Source organism: Vanessa cardui, chromosome 27, assembly GCF_905220365.1.
Source record: "Vanessa cardui chromosome 27, ilVanCard2.1, whole genome shotgun sequence".
NCBI classification, from domain to species: Eukaryota; Metazoa; Arthropoda; class Insecta; order Lepidoptera; family Nymphalidae; genus Vanessa; species Vanessa cardui.
Genome location: NC_061149.1, coordinates 7,624,912 through 7,642,687, shown reverse-complemented (window position 1 = coordinate 7,642,687; position 17,776 = coordinate 7,624,912). Strand labels below are relative to the sequence as shown.

The following is a 17,776-nucleotide window of genomic DNA, read 5'->3' as shown; positions in this document are numbered from 1 at the left end:
AACAAGATCCGATTCTTCATAATATTGTTATAAAAAATATGATACATGGTCCTTGCGGATTTCATAATCCTTCATCACCATGTATGAAAGAAAACGTTTGTTCTAAAAAGTTCCCTAGGCATTTTATTTCGGAAACACAAACGGGGGATGACGGTTATCCAACCTACAGACGCAGGTCTCCAGATAATGGTGGAAACACAGCTATAATTCGTGTAAAAGGTACAGAAATGAGCGTGGATAATCGTTGGGTGGTTCCCTATAATCCACTGCTATCACGAATTTTCAATGCACACATTAACGTAGAGTTTTGTCAATCGGTCAAAGCTATTAAATACATCTGTAAGTATATTCATAAAGGTTCTGATCAAGCCACATTTTCGTTACAAAGTAATAACGATGAAGTAGAAAAATATCTAAATGGTCGCTATATAAGTTCCTCTGAGGCGTTTTGGAGAATTTTCCAATTCTCTATTCATGAACGTTTACCGGCAGTAGTTCATTTAGCCGTTCATTTGGAAAATGGACAAAGAGTATATTTTTATAATAATGAAAATCTCCAAGATCGTGTGAACAATCCTTCATCAACGACACTTACAGCGTTCTTTGATCTCTGCAAAAGCGACGATTTCGCAAAAACCCTTTTATATCACGAAGTTCCCCAGTATTACGTTTGGCAAAGAAATTCATTTTCTAGAAGAAGACGCGGGCAAGATGTTGAGGGATATCCCGGTGTAAAAAAAGACACAACTTTAGGCCGTGTTTATAACATTCATCCAACTCAAACTGAATGTTTTTATTTAAGAATGTTATTGCAATATGTTCGCGGTCCAATGTCATTTCAACATCTAAGAACCGTGAATGGTGTTATTTTCCAAACGTACCAAGGCGCTTGCAAGGAATTAGGTTTACTGGAGGGAGATGAACATTGGCAAAATACCATGTCCGATGCTATCATATCCGAGCCAGCTACAAAATTAAGAGAATTATTTACCACTATCCTTATATTTTGCCAACCCTCTGATCCCTTAGAGTTATGGAATAAATTTCGTGATGCTTTATGTGAAGATATATTAAACAGAATGCGTAATGAGAATCAGGATATGACATTAGCATATAATGATGATATATACAATGATGGACTAATCATAATTGAAGATCAAATTCATGAGTTTTCAGATAAATCCCTATCCGACTTTGGGCTTCCTGCAGCAAAAAGAAATAACTCGCTTCTGGACCCATTAGAAATAGCGTTGCGAAAACCATATAACATAAATGAATTGAATGAGTATATCGCACAAAATGAACCAAGATTAATTAATGACCAGGTGACAACGTATAATTGTGTCATGAACAGTGTACGTTTTAATGAAGGAAGAATTTTCTTTTTGGATGCTCCCGGTGGGACCGGCAAGACGTTTATCACTAATCTTATATTAGCAAAAGTAAGGTCTCTGGGAAAGCTAGCCTTGGCAGTAGCGTCGTCAGGTATTGCTGCAACCTTATTAGCAGGTGGACGCACAGCTCATTCCACTTTTAAACTGCCCCTGACTGTGTCTTTAGAGAAAGATAGCGTGTGCTCTATACGCAAAAATGGCCCCTTGGGGAAAATTTTACAAGACGTCAGTCTAATAATCTGGGACGAATGTACCATGATACATAGAGCTCACGTAGAAGCTCTAGACAGAACTCTTAGAGATCTTAGAAGCTGTGATAAAATCATGGGTGGGATTACTGTTATGTTTGCTGGGGACTTTCGCCAAACTTTACCGGTAATAGTAAGAGGAACTAGAGCAGACATTGTGAAGGCTTGCCTTAAAAGTTCTCCATTATGGAAATTTGTAAATATTTTAAAATTATCAACAAATATGAGAGCACATTTGGGGGGAGGTAGTATAACTTTCCCTTCAAAATTACTTTCTGTAGGAGACGGGAATATACCTCATTCTAATAATAAAATTGAAATTGATTGCGATTTAGGAGTAAAAGTGGGTAACATCGAGGAATTAGTAACTAAGGTATACCCTGACATCAGCCAAATAGAAAACAAGGACCATCAATGGATGTGTCAAAGAGCAATATTGGCGGCAAGAAATAGTAGCGTTGACGAAATAAATGATATCATTTTGAGTAAACTCCCGGGAGATATTGTAACCTACACATCCATTGATACCGTGATGGATCAAGAAGATGTAGTTCATTACCCACAGGAGTTCCTCAATTCCTTGAACCCAAGCGGCCTTCCCCCACATTCTCTTAAGTTAAAAATAGGTGCCCCAATAATTTTACTAAGAAATCTCAAACCACCAAATTTATGCAACGGGACCCGACTTCAAGTAAAATTTCTGCGCAATAACGTCATCGTTGCAATAGTTTTGACTGGTCCAGCAGTTGGTCAAACGGTCCTCATACCCCGCATCCCAATGATACCCAACGACTTACCCTTCAATTTTAAAAGAATACAATTTCCGCTTAAATTATCTTTCGCAGTCACAATAAATAAATCACAGGGGCAAACATTCAAACACGTGGGGATCGATTTACGCCAAGACTGTTTTTCGCACGGCCAGTTATATGTCGCGTTATCAAGATCGGGTTGTGGCGAAAATCAATATGTTCTTCTGCCACAAGATAATAAAACAAAAAATGTAGTATATGCAGAAGTTCTTTAAAATAATTATATTTAATTTAAAAATTATACAGATATATAGTTTGAAACTCGAAAAAAAACCATAGGTTTTATCCTGAAAATTCTGCGGGAACGGGAACTATGTGGGAAGAACCAAAAAATTTGCCGGAAGTCACTATTCCACGCGGACGAAGTCGCGGGCAAAAGCTAGTGGAGTAATATAAGGCCGGCATTTCGCCAACTGCTTTGATGTTACATTTACGAGTTTGGCGAAGTTTCTGACACTGAACCGTCTGCAGTTTATTGTATCTGACTTCGAAAATTTTCTCCAAGCTTCGAGATCTTCGAGCGGCGTCAATACCACGTGTGCTAATTTTACAAGCTTCTCGTCTGAAACGAATTACGCGTCTTTTGAGTAAATCAGTATTAAATGCAACTTATATCTTAATATTTTGAATTGAGGCCGGAGATGCATAATAAATTCTAAAGCGAAAAAAAAACGTGAAAGAAAACCATTACTAAATCATCCGTCTTTTGCTGTAATTGCGATTTAAAGGGAAAATGTTTCTTGTATTATGTACAGCAGATATTTATAACTTTGTTTTATAATATATACCCATTTAGGGTCTCAATGGAAACATTTAATTATTTAAATAAAATATAATATACGAAAATTTTGGAAGATATATAAAGAATAAATTAGAAATAAATTGTCAGACTATTATCATGAAAGGCGGCCCATAGTCTACGGAAAAAGGTGACTCCTAAACAGATTAGCAATTGATCTTCTGAAATCATCTGTTTAGTACCTTATCCAGGCTTGTACACACCTGCCATCAAGTAAACACTATGATAGTGCAATATACAGCATATCTCAGAAAAGTACTTACCAACGAATGTGGAGTCAATATCATCACTAATCTCACATTTCACGGAACCATCTAGAGACTCACTCTCATCGTCTTCGAGTTCTTTAGCATTCGAGTGAGTTTCGTGATTACGGCTTGTGTCTTCAACATAAGTGTGCGATATATCAGCAATTAATAGATGACTATCGAAAGCTCTCTCGTTTTTCATGATTGCGTCATTATTTTCACCATCTAATTGTAGATTAGTGTCATCTAACCGTTCATTAGATTCCGTTTTGATGATATCTTTGTGTAATGCATTGTTAAGAGTTTTGGTGGTGACTTTGTCTTTGTGTGAGGCAGTGTTAAGTTCACCCGTTGGAATTGTATTATGTAAATAATTTAGTTTTTCATCTTTTACAGTCTTAGTTTTATTATGGCTACTAATATTATATCTATCGATACCTAAGCTCTTAGATTCACTTGAAGAGCTCGCGTCTTTGGTTCTTGAATTATTTGAACTATTTTCAGTTTCCTTACTAAATTGAGCTATTTTATTTACGCCACTATTGAGATCCCTGAGATTTTCAGCACTGTTAAAAGCAAATATTTTATTGTTGATACCTTCGGAATTATTAAGATATTCATTGACATCAGAATCTGAGTCATCTTCGAATATTATTTTAACTTTAGCACTCGTTGGATCTAATCTTTCTAATTCTTTAATACTACTGTCACTTTCTTCTATTTTAATGAAATTATTATCCCTTGGCAAGTCAGCCATATTTGTTTTTCTATTTGTCGTGTTCGTCTGTTCGTCGTCAGAATCAAACACGGTTATAACTTCTCGTTTTTCATTAATAATTTCGACTTCATCATCACTCCAATCGTTAATATCATCGAGTAAAACATTTTCATCTGAAATGGAACATTACAGATAAACATTTATAAACTGTAAATGTGAGAATGAGATGGCCCAGTGGTTAGAACGCGTGCATCTTAACCGATGATTGTGGGTTCAAACGCAGGCAAGCACTACTATATATATATATATGTGCTTAATTTGTGTTTATAATGCATCTCGTGGTCGGCGGTGAAGGAAAACATCGTGAGGAAACCTGCATATGTCTAATTCCATCGAAATTCAGCCACATGTGCATTCCACCAACCTGCATTGGAACGGCGTGGTGGAATATGTTCTAAACCCTCTCCTCAAAGGGAGAGGAAGCCTTAGCCCCGCAGTGGGAAATTTACCAGGCTGTTACTTTACGTTACTTAAAACGTTTCACCTTCTCCGAATTAAAAACATATAAAGTAACACTTACCAATATCAGGTATCTCCAATTCTATATTTAATAGTTCCTAACGAAAAAGAAAACGTTTGATTAAAATATAATTTTATCAATATATATATATCTAAAAAGTAAACTTGTCAATCTGTACATATAAAAACAATTTACAAATATGTATACATTAGATACTTTATTGATATATTTCACAAAGTCATTCAATTTATGAATTCCCTTTTTTTATGGTATAGGTTGGCGGACGAGCGTATGGATCACCTGATGGTAAGTGGTCACCATCACCCATAGACAATGACGCTGTAAGAAATATTAACTATTCCTTACATCGTCAATCCGCCACCAACCTTGGGAACTAAGATGCTATATCCCTTGTGCCTGTAGTTACACTGGCTCACTCACACTTCAAACCGGAACACAACAATACTGAGGACTGTTATTTGGCGGTAGAATAACTGACGAGCGGGTGGTACCTACCCAGACGGGCTTGCACAAAGCCCTACCACCAAGTAGGTTTCATTCTCACCACGATTATTGATGAAAAAAAAAACAATAAATAAATGACTTCATGAGTACAACATAGCTTATTAAAATGGAAGGATACATTACTAGAGATTATATTAACGAAAGTTAGACTTATATCTACCATACGACATACTATGCTATTTACTATGCTATATAATTAAATTAATCTGCAATTTTACCGCGTGTAATATAAAAAAATTAACCCGTAACACATTAACTATCAGCCCCATTTTAACCCCCCAAACTATCTATATCAAATGTCATAGTTAAGACGACCTCCGTGGTCCCGGGTTCGATTCCCGGCCGAGACAATGAAGATTATCATTACTTTTCTATGTTGTCTTGGGTAAGTAACGACGGTACCACAAACAACCAAAGTGTTTTTGGTACCGTCGTTACTTCTGATTTTCCATAACACAAGTGCTTTAGCTACTTACATTGGGATCAGAGTAATGTATGTGATGTTGTCTCATATTTATAGAAATCGTTTCAACGGAAGAGGTGACAAGCGCTTATAACACTAGTAAAGATACTGCTTGGTTAAATGTATCAATCTCAAGCATGGGTTCATTTAACACTTCTATTAAGAGTACTTTAAAAAAAGCAAAATTAATAAGAGGGGAAGAAATGAATACTTACCATTTTATAAGGTTCTAAGTCACAGTCCAAGAACACTTGATCAGTCCTCACGAGCTCCTTCCAAGACGGTAACGTCTCTGTCAGGATGAACGGAAACCTAAAATATAAAAATTGGTTTCAGAACATGTCACTAATAAGCGCATCACTAACTTGTGGTAGGACTTTTGCAAGAAAGCCTTGAAAGGAACGGTAGGTATGTTCACTTGTTTAGCGGTAGAATAAGTGATGAGTCTTGAAGTTTTATAACAACCATGAGAAACATAACATCTTAGTTCTCAAGGTTGGTAGTAACTTTGCCATGCATTGAAATTAGTTAATAATTCTTATATAGTACTTAATGTATGTGTAACGTATAGGGGTAGTGGTGACCACTTATCATAAAGTGAACCTTATTGGTTCTCCTTCCTTCCTTATGAAAAGTCATTAAAAATCAATATCGCGAAATGGAAGCACGTGAACCTAGAAGTAAGTCTGCACCTTCTAATCCAGACTAATACTGAAGCTCACCTCTTGGCCATGGCCAGCAGCAGCGGCACCGGCGTGGCCCCGCACAGCAGCGCGCGAGTCTGCTGCTTCATCTCGTACCAACGCTTCTGTAGCAGCACCGCTGACGCCGCCCGACCGCTGCGATATACCACTCATTGTCATTCTCATGAGAAGACTTGCGACTTAATTAACAAACAATGCTATTAATAATTATAGAAATTTTCTTGAACATGGATGTGGATGGATATAGAGGATTATGACCGAAAAAACGATGGATGGATTGTGTTAAAGATGATTAGAAAGAATGATACTTGTGAGATGACGTCTGACAGAGAAGTATGGAAGGAGGAGACATGCTGCGCCGACCGCAAATAAAATTGGATAAGGGTAGGAGGATGATGAGAAACATTATTAAATAGCAATGCTATAGTAGCAAATGAACGGTTAATATTTATAATCATACCAATTCGTGTAATTCGAGTGCACGAGTGCCCATATCTCCGCGGTTTCGTACTCATTGCGAGTTTTTTTGTCTGCTTTTCCTTTAGGTATTGATAATTCTTCTTCAGTAATCTCACTTGCAAGCCGTGGTTGGGACGTAGATACAATATGCTCGGAATCGTTTCCATGGGTTTGTGTACCATTCTTTTCCTTATTATTATTAACAGTAGTAGACTCTTTAGTCTCAGTTCGGGCGCCACTTTTCCCTTCTTGGCGCCCAGTGTGGGACTCATTTGATTTAAGCTTAGCTGCATTTATTTGGTCAATTTTTCTTTTAGCCGCAATCATTAGTTTGAAGAGTTGGATCATGGGGTACAAGGTCAAAGCGTTGTTAAAACTTTGCTGTAAAATAAAATCAAGAATGTGAATATGAGCTTTTAAACAAGAAATGTTAGGTTATGTTAGGTCTGTTTCTATACTAAAATTCCGCAGATATATTTAACTTCGCCGTTTTGTAAATTCGAATCGTTTGTAAAAAATACATCGGTATAAAAGGCATATTATTCGATACAATATTTTTATAGATGATAAAAAAGCGTGAAATTAATACCGATTAACTTCCAGCCAAGATACAGTACATAGATATAATTGTATTTAACTAATATGACTGTATTTTTTAAATGTTGCAAAAGATTAACTACTGAGTTTCCTGCCGGTTCTTCTCGGTAGTATCTACTTTCCGAACCGGTGATAACTTCACTTAATTGTTAAACTACGATTAAAAAGTGCTTGAGTAAGCCTACTTGAATAAAGTTTATTTTGATTTTCATTCCTAAGATCAAAAATCCTTTTGAACTTCTCTGGCTTGTCATTTTGCCATTCCATCGAAGTAGTGAGTGGAGTTATAGTAAAACGCCAGTCAGATATAAAACACAAAACAAGAAAAGAATCACAGTGAGTGGTACCTCTTGCACTACGCGCAGGCGCATGTCATAGAGTAGGCCGGCGTCTATAACGCGCCAGTCTTGCAACGAGAAACGTTTAAGCGTACCGAGCCTTTCCGAGCAGTCACCTACATCAATCGAGGCCATTAATTTGTGAACAGCTTGGTCGTAGTAACGGGTCCTGGGGAGTAGATTTTACAATGTATTTATTGTGACGATTTTTAATTATTATTATATGTGATATACATATATACGTGAGCCGAGATGGCCCAGTGGTTAGAACGCATGCATCTTAACCGATGATTTCGGGTTCGAGCGCAGGCAAGCACCACTGAATGTTCATGTGCTTAATTTGTGTTTATTCGACGGTGAAGGAAAATATCATAAGGAAACCTGCATGTGTCAGCAACTCTCATTGGGACAGCGTGATGATATATGTTCCAAGCCTTCTTCTCAAAGGTAGAGGAGGCCTTAGCCCAGCAGTGGGAAATTTACAGGCTGTTGTTATTATTTTACATGCTCAAGGCTAAAGTACTTGAACTTTTAACGAAGATTATTGGCTAAAATAGTGCCAAGTACCACTGACTTTACATATACTAAATATATTTTATGATTCAACTCGCTTGGCAGTAAAGGAAAACATTGTGAGAAAATCCAACAACAACGCCTGATATGAGTCCATGTGTGTGTTTACCGACCCACAAAGAGTCACGTAGCTAGCTCCAAATATTCTCTTCATATAGAAGAATGAGTGCCTACCTCGGCAGTGAGACTTCACAGGTTGTAAGTGATAGAGTAAATAGAGAAATCTATATAAAGTATTGAAATATGACAACATACATTAAAACTTAGTCTACGACGGTCTACGGTCTTTTGACGACCTCCATGGTCGAGTGGTGTGTACACCGGTTTTCATGGGTACGCCACTCTGAGGTCCCGGGTTCGATTCCTGGTCGAGTCGATGTAGATTACCATTAGTTTTCTACGTTGTCTTGGGTCTGGGTGTTTGTGGTATTATCGTTACTTCTGATTTCCATAACACAAGTGCTTAAGCTACTTACATTGGGATCAGAGTAATGTATGTGATGTTGTCTCATATTTATTTATTTATTATTATTTACTAAAATAAACTTGTGAGTACATAGCGGGTCGGTGTGAGGAATCATACAGTCGCACTCACCAGATGGCGTTGTAAGTGATACAGTAAATAGAGAAATCGGTCTAAAATAAAGTATTGAAACATGGCAACATACATCTAAACAGTACTACTTAAATAAACTTGTGAGTACACAGTGGGTCGGTGTGAGGAATCGAACAGTCGCACTCACCAGATGGCGTTGTAAGTGATACAGTAAATAGAGAAATCGGTCTAAAATAAAGTATTGAAATATGGCAACATACATCAAAACACAGTACTACTTAAATAAACTTGTGAGTACACAGTGGGTCGGTGTGAGGAATCGAACAGTCGCACTCACCAGATGGCGTTGTAAGTGATACAGTAAATAGAGAAATCGGTCTAAAATAAAGTATTGAAATATGACAACATACATCTAAACAGTACTACTTAAATAAACTTGTGAGTACACAGTGGGTCGGTGTGAGGAATCGAACAGTTGCACTCACCAGATGGGAAATATGGCAACATACATCTAAACAGTACTGCTTAAATAAACTTGTGAGTACACAGTGGGTCGGTGTGAGGTGGGCAGTCGCACTCACCAGATGGCGTTGTAAGTGATACATAAAATAGAGAAATCTATATAAAATAAAGTATCTAAATATAACGACTTATATTAAAACATAATCTACTTAAATAGCTCATAAGTGGGTCGGAGTGAGGTGGGGTATTATATACAGTCGCACTCACCAGATGGCGTGTATCTGGTCGAGGTCGAGGCGCGCGGCGTGCGCGAAGGCCCGCAGCGACGAGCGCGCCGTGAGCGCGCAGCGGCCGCGCGCCGCCTCGCGCTCTGCGCAGCGCAGCAGCTCCCACACTAGCTGCTCCACGCGCCGCACCGCGCTGCCGCTGCGGAAGCCGCTCTCCGACTCGGCCTGCGGGGCCGCCCAACGTGCTCACGTGTACGTCCACGGTGATGGATCTCCATCCATCATCGTAGAGTTTCAAACGAGTTTGAGAAGCTCTACAGTTTTCCCGTGGGCTGCGGGCCCGCCCAACGACCACGGTGATGGATCCGCATCCATCACCGTGGACTCTCATACGAGTTTGAGAAGCTGTTTTTATGGAATAGGTTGGCGGACGAGCATATGGGCCACCTGATGGTAAGTGGTCACCATCACCCATAGACAATGACGCTGTAAGAAATATTAACTATTCCTTACATCGTCAATGCGCCACCAACCTTGGGAACTAAGATGTTATGTCCCTTGTGCCTGCAGTTACACTGGCTAACTCACCCTTCAAACCGGAACACAACAATACTGAATACTGTTATTTGGCGGTAGAATGACTGGTGAGTGGGTGGTACCTACCCAGACGGGCTTGCACAGAGCCCTACCACCACCAGACCAGCTCTACAGTTTTTCCGTGGGAAGCGTTCATTTATTTCAACGAAAAATTTATTTATTTTAATTTGAATATAACCCATTAATCATGCTACCATGATACATGATTTTATTTCATGCGTTCATCATGAAAGCATTTAAAATTGTTTCAGATATTGGATACACACCACAGGCTACATCTTAAGATAACAAACGAATGGCAAAGATTTGAATTCAATTTTACGACGACTTCTTCATTGACGCAAAATGTTTTATAAATAATAAATGTTAGTAGGTAAATCACTTGTGTTATCGATAATCAGAAGTAACGACGGCACCACAAATACTCAGACCCAAGACAACATAGAAAACTAAAACTTTTTCTATATCGACTCGGCCGGAATTCGGAGTCGGGCCTCGGAGTGGCGTACCCATGAAAACCGGTGTACACACCACTCGACTATGGAGGTCGTCATGTTCACACATCAAATGTGTCTTTGTCGAGTACTTTGGTCTTATTGGTCATGCCTGTTAAGAATCGCCATTTTTAGTTTGTAAACCAGAATATTTTTAATGATCCTCTTTTATGATATCCTTACCCCTATCGTGTACATCCTGTTAGCGGTTTATATATTTTTTTCGTGTAAAGTGATATTGCAATCTTGAAGACACATTATACTAAGAGTTATAATGTAGTCCTATAGTTTCAGAAAGAGCATTCTTCGATACAAGATTTTATAGATGATGAAAAAGCGTGGAGTTAATAACTGTCGACTTCCAAGCAGGATATATTAATTTAAATAATTTTATTAACTAACATGACTTTGTATTTTTGAAATGTTTACAAAGAGTAACTACTGAGTTTCTTGCGGGTTCTTCTCGGTTGAGTCTACTTCCGAACTGATGGTAGCTTCACTTAATTATAAAATGACGATTCAAAAGTGCTTGTAAAAGCCTACTTGAATGAAGTTTTCTTTGATTTTTGATTCTTTTGCGTTTACAATACAAGAGTAATTAGCCTAGTTGTAAAAGTGACTTACCTTCAAAGCCTTTTCTAACAACTTCCAGGGTTCGACGAGTTTCTGGAGCCACTCCGGCACAAACCTCAACGCGTCGCGAAGTCCGTGTAACCCTCGGTTCACCGTTCGGCTTACAATGCGACGCATCTACAACACCAAATATTTATTGGAAACAAAATATGAGTTAATTTAGTTGATTTCGACGACCTCCGAGTAGTGTTTACACCGGTTTTCATGAGGTCCTGGGTTCGATTCGCGGCCGAGTCGATGTAGAAAATTCATTAGTCTTGGATCTGGGTGTTTGTGGAACTGTCGTTACTTCTGATTTTCCATAACACAAGTGCTTTAGCTACTTACATTGGGATCAGAGTAATGTATGTGATGTTATAATGATAATTTACTTCAATCTTGTTGAATATGAAATCGAACCAAGCTGAAGGAAAAAGGTTAATTTATATGTCATTTCTTACCTTACGGTAGCTGAAACTCTTCAAGTTTTTTATTTGCACTTTCAATGTACTAATATCTGGTAAATTAAGTTCTCGGGCCAATTCCTTGTATGCTTCTATTTGAGCGAGCTGAAATAAGTGTAGTTAATTTAGTCATTTATTTTAAAAACAATTTACAGCATTTTTTTTATTAGTTACTATTTGCCATTCACGGCCTAGCTCGGTGTGGTTTTCTAGATCTAGGCAAAAAGTAGCCTATGTCCTTCCTTGGACTTCAAATGTGCTTCATCCGAATTAGTGAAAGAGTGACAGAAAGCCTTTCTTTTACATTTATAATATTTATAATATTAGTATATATACTCCAGCCACATTCGATCTGGAATTTTAGTAAACAAACCATGTGTCATCATAATTAGGGTTGATACAGTCTTAATAAAAAATAATTATTATTATAATTACAACTATATTCATTATAACACAATTTCCTGTTTAAACACAAAATTTTTAATTTAATACAGAATCCAAAAATTTTATTTAGCCGGTCAATACCTAATTTATATGAAGATTATCTTAAAATAGAAGTTTAATTTTTTTTAATTACCACTATAATATTACTACCTAACTATCAACCCTATATTTTAATACTGACGTAAAGAAATCGCAGGTTTGTAACATTTGGAGTGTTTTTTAAGCAATTGGCAGATTTAGGAAGGTATATAATAGCGATACGATTCTTCGTAATTGGTGGAGTATATTTTTAGTCGTATTATAATGGTAGTATAACCACAACCGGTTAAGAATGTTAACATTACACACAACGTTTCATTACACATAGATTAAGAAAAGATATCTTGTTTTGGCTAGCATAAATATAGCACTAAAATTACTGTTCCAAATTAATCTTAATGAGTCCTGTCGTTTGGGAGGCGATAGATAAAGTTAATAAAGCGAATTATATAACTACGAGGTAATTTCTGATATCATTTTAAAATTAGTTGTATTATTTTTGAGATCTACATTATTCCAGATGATCATAAGTATTATAATTATAACCAAAAATGCGCTTAGTCCTTTGTCTTAAATATTTTATTATTAATCATCAAATTTAATTTTTATTAACATCAAAAATAATTGTTGTACATATTTCTAAAAATGTTTTGAGCATCTGCCTGACGTTGGTTGCTAAGCAACACTTTGTTATTAAACATTCCATATCGAATTTGGCTGGAGTATAAGTATGGATTTAAATAAGAAATATTACAAGATAACTAAACCAATGAGAGGTGGCACACAAGATGAGTTGTATGAAATAAGTATGTTGAGCAGAAATTACATGACACTCTTTTATGTTTTCATGCCACCCCACCTCTACTTTCTGATGTGTATGTGTGTGTATACTATATATACATCAATAAATATTATATAACCGTCAATTTCATTGTCCACATATGTCATGTATCATAACGCCTACACTTTTATTGAACACAAGTCACATTATAAGAATTTAAATTAACATGGTTATTTTTATTATTAATTTTGGGACATTTACCATGTTTTTTATTTTTGTTCGGTGGAGCTCGATATTTCGACATTATCTACGAATGTCTTGTTCACGAGACTGAATGAAATGAATAACTTTAATAACAAGTCATATCATCAGTTATTTCCTATACAAATATTTTGGTCAAGCTAATTGTGACTTCATGATGTCTTCTCATGTTCTCTCTATTAAATTGATAAGAGTGCCTTATCTTTAATAAGAGCTGTAACAGATGGACAGAAAGACAGATCTTTTTAAATAAGTCTGCCTTTAAACTAAATTATATGGACAATTTTGATGTCATAAAGTATTTTTTTTGTATATTTTTTCACAGTTTAGTTTAATTGTACAATTAAGGGACTAAGCACACAAACAAACGGATCTTTCAGGGCTAACTTCTTTAAAATAATTCAAAAATACAGATAATTTTGAATTACAAAATTACAAGTCCTGTCCCATCCTATGTCATTAATGGTGTGTAAATATTATAATAATATTGATTTAAATATAATCTCACAATAATATTTTAATATCATGCAGAAGAATTTATGTATGAATTTAAGATAACTGTCGGAATTTATAAACACCATCCAGATGATTATAAATAATTAATGTTTACATAATTAGATTAAAATTGTCATACAATAAAACTTATTTTCAAGAATAGTCTAATATAAACATTTGTATTGTATTTTACTGACATTTTTCTCGGTAGGATCTTCTTTCCGAATCACTAATAACTTTATATTTAATTCAACCCCCAACAATTAATGTGACAATTTAAACGAATTATCATGTAATAGAGTAGAAGTCATTGTGTAGTGTTTGTGAGTAATATGATTTATTGAAAAATCATAAAAATTAAATAATGTGTTAGACTTTATTGTCATATTTAATAGAAGACATTTATGATTAAATAATCATACAGTTTTCTTTTAAAACAAAAAATATCCTCAATTTCTCTCTGCAAACAATATAGCCACTGTTCTCTTGATCATTTTACATGACAGTAGGACTTTTGTGCTTTGGGCTATCCTGTTTCGCTAGGTATTACTTCCTCGCATATATGCCACTTGCCACCAAGCAATGTATGATATTGTTGCATTCTGGTTGAAGTTTGTATCAATTGAGATTTATTTATCAATGTTTATATGACACATGGTTTAAATATATCAGCCAGTTAGCGAGATTGACCTTTTTTATAAGCATGAGGCATCGGAATAAGTTTCAGTGTTAATATTAATAAGTTTTAATGTTGTTTTTGTTACATTCTGTCTATATAAACAATGCATGTATACTCATATTCAATAAACTGAATAAAAATAAAATAAAATGAGATAGTTAAGACATTCACTAATATATTAATAAGCACAAAGAAAATCTTAACACAAGCATATATTATTTGTTATTGTTTAATGCAGTATTTTCTTTATAAGCAATAGAATTTAGGTAATAAAATTTTGCTGAATAGGTGATATTAATGTGACTACACGTTTTTCTGACGGGATTTTTAACAAGAATTCAGTAATTGATGAACTATTTAGAAGATTATCATTATTATTAAAAAGTAAACAAACCTTGATTTGATGACTTTTTGGCTTATTTTTCGAGGGATTGAACAGTACTTCATATTTAGAAAACACTGTTGCTAGCTTTTCTAGCTTAGCTACGTCCTCTGATTTATATCTTAATTTTTTTTTTCTTCTCATCTTGTTGTATACAATGTTTGGTAAACTTTTAAATCATGAATCGCTTAAATATAATTTTGTCATTTGCTTATTATTAAATTAGTCATGTTAAAAATCTGTTAGTTTATAAATAAGCAATATTGTTTTCTTCGTACATTATGGTTTGCAGAATCGATAAATATTTTGATAAAAACAATATTTAATTTTAAATGACAGACTAAATATACAGCTCAACCATTGCACTTAATTTAAAACAGGTTTATTTATATTATTTGCCGCGTAAAATAAAACTTTAAGCATTTTATTGACACTCAGATTATATTTATTTCGTCTGACATTGGACCGACTGTGCAACTACTCAATAAGCATTAAGTTAGCTACATGTTTAGATTCGATGTTGCCAACAGTAAATATATATTTTCTATTTTTAAAGTTCCTTCCATTACTCACTACTAACTTCTACATTACTTATTTACAAACTGTAGGTAATTTTATTGCATTCGGCAATGTGGCTTTATTTATTATTTTCATTAATTATTATATATCTTTGAATAACTGTAAGGATAACAATATTATTCTTAATATAAAAAAAAATGTCACTATATACAATTTACCCGAAATAAAAAAGGCGATCCGAATAACTATTACATCAACAAACAAAAAATCTCACTATCACACTGTGTACTAGACTTGGGAGTTACTTCAGATTCAAAGCTGAGATATGACACACATTCTTGTTTTTATACTTCATAATACGAAGGACTTCAAGAACATTTCTACCAAAATTAAAATATTCTTGACCCTATTTCTTCCCATACTGGAATACAATAGCATTATATGGAGTCCACAGCACAGTGTCCACATCAATTGATTAAAAAAAATCAAGAACGTTTTCTTTACCATCTGTCTTTCAACGATTTTACAGGCTAAAAACATCGCGAGTGAACAACAGGCTTAAATATTATCACAGGACCTCTTTTATAACTCGTAGAAATATTATAGATCTTATAGTTCTGCACGAAATAATACATGGGGTGATAGATTTTAGTAGTCGTCCACAAAAGCTTCAAATCAGTGTTGATTCTCGCTTGCTTCGCATGAAAGCATATAATCTTTTAAATATTCCGACATTTCAATCAAACCTAGGACATAACGATGCTGTTTCAAGGGCCTGTAGACAATATAACACACTTTCTAGATGGAATATCGAACTCGATATTATCATTCTATTGTTTTTTAATAAGCTAATAGTGACTGCATTATTTTATTGTAGAGTACTGTGCTCTAGGAAGGACGTATTAACTTTTTGAAGTTCGAAAATAGGTTTTATTACTTTACCTTACCTCTTTGTCTCCATATAATTGTCATCGTTTCTTGATAAAATATCTATATTTTTTCATATACTGCAATACTATGGACATATTAAGATAGGCCTTAACCACTCACTTTGGGTTCCACTTTTTAAATTTGGTAATACATTACATCTTAAGAAATCAGAAAACGAATTCATCCCCAAACAGATGATTTATGTGGAAAGTTATTTCGGTGAGTGTTTTTTAGAAAAAAGTTTCAAAGGCTTTTGCTAAGAGTACTTCCAATATCAAATATAAATATGTATTTTCAAAGCATAATACGACAGGCATTTTTTTTAATTTGTAAATATTGTTAATTACATCCCGTAGCCGTGATTTTATCCTTTGCATTTAGAATATTATTTTCTTATTAAAATGATTTTTTTATGGTATAGGTTGGCGGACGGGCTTATGGGCCACCTGATGGTAAGTGGTCACTATTACCCATAGACATTGACGCTGTAGGAAATATTAACTTTCCTTAAATAGTCAATGTGCCACCAATCTTGGGAACTAAGATGCTATGTCCCTTGTGCCTGTAGTTACACTGACTCACTCACACTTCAAACCGGAACTCAACAACACTGATGAGGGTGGTACCTACCCATATGGGCTTGCACAAAGCCCTACCACCACAATACATAGTATAGTTAATATGTAGTTAATTAATTCTTTATACGGAGATGGCTTTTTAATTTTTTTTTGTCACCACACTCAATACAGTGCTAAAATAATTGCCAACATGTCTTATGTGTATAAAATAACTGCCCAATAAATATTCAGCTATATATAATATTTAAATTGCTAACTGCTATTTTGTAACAACTCACTTTATATTTCATGCAATTATGAAAATCGATGATATATCGACGCTTGAATCCTTTATACGTTTTAATTTTTACCATTTTAAGAGTTTTCACGATGAGTCTTGAGTTCATTCTGGCTAGAATAATTATTATCCATAAATAAAACAAACGAATAGTCAATAAATAATACAAGTTTATTGAGCTAGTTGTACAGTATATGGCACCACGGCGTGGTCATTTCATTTATACAAATTACAAATGTCTAATTACAAAAAGTCGGGTTCCTTAAACGATACATACAAAATTAAAAACTAGAGAAATCCAATCGTCCAGTCTCTTGGTGGTGGGAACGAAACGGTGCTGTCGAAAACCAAGCGTCTTACTGACCAATTAAATTACGTTACAACGAATATTTTAACCAATATGAATGGGGAAGCGAGTTCGTTTGTTACCACTCTTAACGTCTCACCTATACATAGGGGGATACTAGTTAATCCCCCCCCCTCCCATTCGGTCTAGACTTCTAGACAATAATGTAAACATGTAGTAATGTGTATTATCATTGTCAATATTCTTGCTTTGTTAACTCATCGGAATATCTATT

The 17,776-nt window shown here is 35.3% G+C and overlaps 1 protein-coding gene across 2 annotated transcripts in view; it reads right to left on the bottom strand.

Moving 5' to 3' along the window:
* LOC124541013 overlaps window positions 1-15,363 on the bottom strand; it is a 31,014-nt gene extending 15,651 nt beyond the window's left edge. For both annotated transcript variants that reach the window (XM_047118787.1, XM_047118786.1), the window contains exons 1-11: window positions 14,904-15,363; window positions 11,808-11,915; window positions 11,359-11,484; window positions 9,684-9,868; window positions 7,835-7,994; window positions 6,892-7,271; window positions 6,450-6,566; window positions 5,943-6,039; window positions 4,800-4,836; window positions 3,517-4,392; window positions 2,839-3,016 (exon numbers count right to left, since the gene is read on the bottom strand). In XM_047118787.1, the coding sequence (XP_046974743.1) occupies window positions 2,839-3,016; window positions 3,517-4,392; window positions 4,800-4,836; window positions 5,943-6,039; window positions 6,450-6,566; window positions 6,892-7,271; window positions 7,835-7,994; window positions 9,684-9,868; window positions 11,359-11,484; window positions 11,808-11,915; window positions 14,904-15,035 (2,396 nt within the window). In that variant the 5' untranslated portion in view covers window positions 15,036-15,363. The remainder of the gene's footprint in view (window positions 1-2,838; window positions 3,017-3,516; window positions 4,393-4,799; window positions 4,837-5,942; window positions 6,040-6,449; window positions 6,567-6,891; window positions 7,272-7,834; window positions 7,995-9,683; window positions 9,869-11,358; window positions 11,485-11,807; window positions 11,916-14,903) is intronic.
* Between the last annotated feature and the right edge of the window lie 2,413 nt (window positions 15,364-17,776).